The 7129-nt window shown below is 36.2% G+C and overlaps 1 protein-coding gene across 2 annotated transcripts; it reads left to right on the top strand.

Annotated features, from left to right (window-relative positions):
* LOC118739820 (heterogeneous nuclear ribonucleoprotein H3) lies at positions 1–6167 on the top strand (the record flags this gene model as incomplete). 2 transcript variants are annotated; one of them, XM_036471328.1, is given in 7 exon segments in its annotated part: positions 1–62; positions 717–1151; positions 1217–1348; positions 3236–3380; positions 4472–4617; positions 4797–5314; positions 5404–6167. In XM_036471328.1, coding segments are annotated over 6 exon segments (1590 nt in total). In that variant the 3' UTR covers positions 5641–6167.
* Between the last annotated feature and the right edge of the window lie 962 nt (positions 6168–7129).

Genomic DNA, 7129 nt, shown 5'->3' with positions numbered 1-7129 from the left:
AAAAAAGCGTGGAAATAATATTTTAATTACAGTGAATTTGTGTAAAAACTATTATATAAAAGGTATGTAGCATGGTTTAATAAAAATTTAATTGTAATTCGACGAATTGTTGTCGTAAAATTAGTTTGGAAATTTTGCAAAATCGCGCCGAATGTGCCTCAGCAAGCCATCGTTTCAAGATGGCGGACATTGGTTGGCGGCATTGTGACTGCAGAGAAAATTTGGCATAATTCTATTTTAACACTTAAAAATTCGCTTTAATTCAAATTAAGTTTGCTTTACACAAAATAGGGTTTGTTTAAAAGAAGGAAATATTTCTCCATCGTTTATTAAAACAAATGCAGCTGGTTGCAAATGGCATTGGTGCGTCGACGCTGGCGTAGGCTGAGCCTCGCGTTGACGCCAATCGGGTTTCCGATGCTGCCGGCGACTACTATCGATTATTTATGTCATAAACACGTTGTGAGTTAAAGCCCGAATTTGGCAATTTAGCGTAACTTAGAACTTAGAAAATCAAAATGAAACTGAATTTGGCGGGGTATTAAATTACGTAAAGTTTCGACGGTGCAAATATAAGCAACATGATTGATGAAAATTTGCAACACGTTGCTAGAAATTCACACCGATCGTGATACTTTAAAAAATCGCGCTACACTGTGCTTGTGATTGCAACTCGAACAAGCCTTATTGTTCTTATTTATTTTGCATATTTGCAGTTAATTTTACATTTTAACCTAAAATGGCCACTGACGCACAAGCCAATAACGAAGACTACTCCCAAGAGTATGGGGATGATGACAACAGCCAAGAATATGATGATGATCAACCACAAGGAGATTTTGATGATCAAGAGGAAAATGACGACTACAATGACCAAAGCCAAGACCAGTCAGGTGGCGGTGGTACTAGCACTTCTGGTAGCCCTAAATATATCCGTTTACGTGGCTTACCATGGTCTGCGACGCATCAAGAAATCTTAGATTTTCTGGGAAATGTTAATGTTGTTAATGGCTCAAAGGGTATTCATCTCATAACCAGCCGCTGGGATGGCAAAAATACCGGTGAAGCATACGTTGAAGTGCAGGCCCAAGAGGATGTTGAAGAAGCGCGCAAATTAAATAAGGGTAGTATGGGACATCGCTACATTGAAGGTAAGTGTAATGCAAAACGGGGAAAAATTTAAATAAAACTCCATTGTTTTTTTTTTTTTTTTAAGTATTCACCGCTAACCCAAAGGAAGCGAAAGAAGCCATGCGTAAAACCGGTAGCCATGGCGTATCATACGTTGTGAAACTGCGTGGACTGCCATATGCAGTCACCGAACAACAAGTTGAGGAATTCTTTAACGGTAAGTAGAGGCTTTTGTGGTTTTCACTTAGTTAGTGTGTATGTATAGCAACGTTAATGAAAATTGGAGTTTGCAATATTTTGAGTTTGGAGGGTGTTATTGGATACATAATTAGTTTTTTTTTTTTTTTGAAAAAAATCAGCAATCATTTTTTAAAGTAATATGCTGATACCTCTGTTGGCGAGGTTGGTATTTGTAAAACTTACCATTAAGCCTATTTGTTTTTGTTTAAAATAGGCAGTTACTTTCTAGAAACTCACCATATTTACTATTTAGTATATAAAGGGTTTTCCATTTAAATTTTTTTTTTTTTTTTTTTTTTTTTTAATAAAGCACTTAGAACTGGATGTCGGAATTATTATTATTGCCCGAAAGAAGCACCTCTGACATTTACTTTTTAAAAATAATTTTATTCAAATATTGGCTGCGACTACGCTGTAGGTGGTCCATTCGAAAGGTCCAATTTTCAGTTAATCTTGCCAGCAATGCGCGTTTTGAATTATAGACTTCACATGACCCTAGGTGTGATCACACGATACCTTTCTGAAACCAAATGTTGCCGATATCACGGGCTTCAATTTCAGCCAGCAAAGAGTTCGTTATATTGTTTGGGTAGCGCTCGCCTTTGACGATTATGTTCTGTCTACGCCCAAAATTTGAATGGAATTATGTGTTTTTAAAAATTAAGTGCCAAATTACTCTTTCGGGTAATAATAAAGATTCCGACATCCAGTTCTGTTTTTGTTTTATTTGAAATTAAAAAAAAAAACAAGGTCTAGATGGATCAATCCGTACATAGAGTATTGGCCATATCTTTAGCACCCCCATTTCAAAGTGATATTGTTTGCCACTTATGTTTAATTACTAATTTTTAAGAATTTTCAATTAAAACAGTTCATTCTCTAACAAAATCCAAATAAAGCCAAGTTTTAAATTTTGTAAAATACTACAAAAAAATGCAACAAGTTTTCACCTAAATTTCAAATATTTTTCTCAGAAAGGTAAGAATTATTTGAGTACGCAGTTGTATAGCTCATTCAATTTTAGTCTATTTATGTGTAAGTTTCAAGGGGCTAAAAATAACCGTTAATTTTTTAGATTTTTTTTGTGTCGCATTTTCTTCCATATAACGAATAAACACAATTTATTTTTATATGGAAGAAACCCGCAACACCTTCGAGAAAATTCTATAAAAGCAACGGTTATTTTTAGCCACTTGAACTTTGCACATTGTGAGACTAAAATTGGAAGAGCTATGAACTGCGTACTCAAAAAAATTCTAACACTTCTGAGAAAAAAGTTTGAAATTTTTGTGAAAATTTGTTAAATTTTTTTTTCTACAAAGTTTGAAACTTGGGTATTTTAATTGAATATTCCTAAAAAAAAAATAAACTTGAGTTGGAAACAATATTACTTTGAAATGGGAGTGCTATTGTATTGGCTAATACTGTATGTATGTACATACATATCTACGCATTTGTACAATCATTTGGTCTTTAAAATCATGTAGTTTTTTTTGTTGAATGTTTTCAAGGAGAAATCTTTACGTTATAAACAAACAAAAAATGTGTATTTAGCGATTTCGACTAATAGTAATATTGATTTAACATATTTTAGTTAATTTAGCAAATTTTTAGATAAGGCAAACAACCTTTGTTCGTTCCTCTTTATTTAAAACCAATTGTGCAAACTTGGTGCCTCTACTACTCTTTCCAATAGCATTACATTACAACAGCAAGCAACGACACAGCGTTACAATATATGCAGCAATAATGATGATTTTTTTTTTTATAAAGTTTCTCATAGAACAAATACAAAAAACAAAAAAAAAATTGTATACTATGAATTGAAAGAATTCTTACATTTGGTTGTTATCGTCATGGGCAGGGTTGGAAATCAAACCGGATCGGGAGGGAATACTTTTTGTTATGGACAAAAGGGGTCGTGCGACTGGGGAAGCTTTTGTTCAGTTCGAAAGCCAGGAAGACACTGAACAAGCCTTGGGACGTAATCGGGAAAAGATTGGGCACAGGTGGGTTGTCACTATAATTTCTTTGTCTCTTAAATAATAATGAATAAAACGAACATTTCTCTATTAATAAAAAAAAAAATAATTAAATACATATATGCAATTACCTTTTTTACTACCATTTTGTTTTAGGTTCTTATGCAGAAAAAACTAAAGCCAAACTGAATTGTTAAAAAATCAGTTTGTGGGTTTCTTTAATTAAAAACATTGAGTGAAAAACTCGAAAGTTGTTACCGAGAAATTTTGTGGATTCGGTTAACGTTTCGGTGTCTTTAAGGCACTCTGGACCTTTACTCTGGTTTAAGGGAATACTCCCAATGGAGTGGTTGAAAAGACCTCCACGAAAATTTATTGTCTGATATATTTTGAACAAGTTTTTCTTAGTAAAATCAAATTGCACATTTTGACCAGAAAATCTAACACTAGACACCAAAGTGTTTAGACAAAAAATTATATATCACTTTTTAGTTTTTAATTCCAAGTCTACTATTGAATTCTTAATTCTCGAAACATGTTTTCTTAACTTCTTCGGCTATAAAAAGTGTCTGACAAAAGTCTTCCAGCGTTTGATAAAAAACAATCTGTTTCAAGTTTTCAGTGCATTCAATTTACCTAAATTGGAAAAGTATGAGTAATATTTTATTAGATATCATATCAACTGTTCCTATATCCTAGACAGTCCAGCATAGCTAATTAAATAATTTTTTTCGCATTTACTTAACTCGCTAACTACTAAAATATTTTCTAATAAAAAAAAACTAGTTTTGGGCTACGGTTGTGGGTGGGGGTCTTGGTTGGGTCCTTAACCACATACGCAAGCACACACGCACAGCGAGCCTAGTCAGCGAACATTTTCTCAGAACTACTATTTAAATGTATAAAAATTGACAATCAGTCGCTTCAGAGATTTTAAAATATTCACAACAATATTTAGTTTATACAGCATACAATTAAAAAAGAAAAAAAAAACTAGTTGAGCGAAATGACGTTGAAGATTTCGTTAATATCATACGAAAAGGTCAAGCTGTCCCGGCTGCTGTGTTTATTTTTTACCCACTTTAAATAATCCGTTTATTTTTCCTTCCACACTACAGGTACATTGAGATCTTTCGTAGCTCTTTGGCTGAGCTGAAGCGTGCCTCCAAGGGTAATGGGCGTACAGGTCCGTATGACTTGAAGGATCGTGGCGGCAATCGTGGCAATGATTTTGGCGGCGGCCGTAATATGCGTGGCGGCAATGGTAAACATTTTACGTACTTCACATTTGAAACTGTATGTTTAAACTGCATACTTTCGCCGCAGATTGGGGCAACAACGGTGGCCCGTTTGGCATTGGCGCTAATAATTCACTTGGCTTCAATAATCTACCTAATTTTACTAACTCTGGCAATTTTGGCAATAATTTTGGACCTAATGGAGGTGGTGGCAACGGCGGCGGTGGCTTTGGAAATGGCGGCGGTGGTTTTGGCGGTTTCGGCAATGGCGGAAACTTTGGCAACGGTAATGGCAATGGCGGCGGTGGTGGCGGCTTTGGTGGCAATAATCGTTTCAACAACAGCGGCGGCAACTTTGGTAATGATTTCGGTGACTTTGGCAATTTTGGCAACAACCGAAACTTCAGCAATGGCGGCAATTTTGGCAATGATTTTCCTAGCGGCAATAATCGTAACGGCGGAAGCATCGGTGGGGGACCCAATGGCGGCGGAAACTTTGGCAATTTCGGCAATTTCTTCGATAGCAACGGTGGTGGCGGCGGCGGTTCAGGTGGTGGCAATGGAAATATGGGCGGTGGCTTCAATGGCGGCAATGCCATGGGCGGTGGTGGCAACAATGGCGGCAATTTTGGACCCATTGGTGGTGGTCGCAATGATAATGAATACTTTACCATACATATGCGCGGACTGCCATATCAGGCCTTCGAAAATGAAATTTATAAGGTGCGCATTTAGCTTTTAAATGTTACGTGGTATTAATGCAACTACACTTTGGAATATCATTTACAAACGCTATATTTTCCTCTTTACAGTTTTTCGACCCGATTCGCCCATCCAACGTACGCGTAAATTTCAACAAGAAGGGTTTGCACAGTGGCACCGCTGATGTTTTCTTCGAATCATATGAAGATGCACAGCTAGCGATGAAGCGACATCGCGAGCAAATGGGTTCACGTTATATTGAGCTCTTCTTCGATGGCAAGACCAAAGTCGGCAATATACAATCTGGTGGTGGTGGCGGCGGTGGCAACTACTCTCGCCGTATCTAAATAATTGAAACGATAAGAAGTGGAAGGCTTGGCTTCTTTACATTTGCTAAAATGTAATGCGCAAGTAAAAAGATAAAACCAAGCCAGAAGGCAAATGATAAATGTTGCACTACGTAACAAAAAATTCAAATAAAAACAATTATTACAAGCAATGCCGTCATTTGTGAACGATCCGCATGTTTACTGCATTCAAACTATGTATTGCAATGGTCCAAACTCATGTAACACCGTTACTTTTATAATAATTTAATTTGTAATTTGTCTATGCTGTAAGTCAATTCAATAACATGAAACTATCTACCCATAAATTTAAATAAAGAATACCGTTAAGTTTTATTTTTTAACGCATAGTGGAAAATGAAAATGTATTCTTTGTCACGCATCCTCGTGCCTACATACATGCATATGCGTACAAACCTGAAATAATTTTAACACGCACATTGCTGAATCGGAAGTTTCAAATGAGTTATTTTTTTATTTGATTAGTTTTAAAAGCTTAACGTTGTCGCTTTATTTTCAAGCAATTTTCCTCAAGCAAAGCGGGTTCTAAAATCTCAATTGTTAATATTTAACAAAAATCCATTTACTTAATTACTGTAATAAAAATATATTTTTCTTATTTTCTAATCATCAAGTTTTCATCTAAAATATATTTCTGAAAATGAACGGGTAACAAGAAGCTATACCGAAATTTGTCAATAAAGATAAAGAACTTTTGAATTAATTATTCATAACTCTGTAAAACTGGAACATTGTACGTTTATGCAGAAGTTTTAAAATAAAATTAAATTTTTAACTCTTCAGGAGGCAAAAAGAAAATAAAGAAATGGACGTGTAATATTTGGTTTTGGAAGGATAGATATGGGTTAGATTGGGCATATATGGTCCACGACAGACAAGTTTTTCCACCTAACAAGACTGCAGAAAGATGTGAAGCACGCAACCGCAAAATGCTCCCGTTCGTAATGGGGGCTGACTCTAATTCACACCAAACGGTATGCGGCTCAAGCGACCAAGAGAAGGGTTTACTCTTTTAAATAACTTTCTTTTTGCAACTGTGGCAATGATCCCACATCATCTGTCAGAATAGAAATGCAGGACGTTACCCTCGTATCGAGCAGTCTCTCAGCAGATAAGAGATTGACAGGCGGCCAAAGAGCACTCTTCCTGACCACCCCTACATTAGTTCTAAGCTGAAACTGGGAAAAATATAAAAATCCATTGTCTATAAGGATGTAGTTCTCATGTCTCTCGAACACGAAGGTTGAGCTGGACTTATTGGCAAAAATTAATGAATCGGTGAACTTTGTGACAAATGCCTGCAATTCCTCGTTGAGGGCCTCCTGCACAAACACCCCCCGAAAGGCGAAACGAAACCCCAGGTGGTACTTAGATTTCAGCACTGAGCAAAAACAGCAGAAGGCTTTTCAATTAAGCCAAGAGAACAGGTTTTTAGCGACCTCACTCAAGTTTGCCATAAAGAGGGCGA

Source organism: Rhagoletis pomonella, unplaced genomic scaffold (genome assembly GCF_013731165.1).
Source record: "Rhagoletis pomonella isolate Grant_MI unplaced genomic scaffold, Rhpom_1.0 Rhpom_scaffold_00001, whole genome shotgun sequence".
NCBI classification, from domain to species: domain Eukaryota; kingdom Metazoa; phylum Arthropoda; class Insecta; order Diptera; family Tephritidae; genus Rhagoletis; species Rhagoletis pomonella.
Note: the sequence above shows the minus strand (reverse complement) of the source record. Positions and strands in the feature narration are given on the sequence as shown.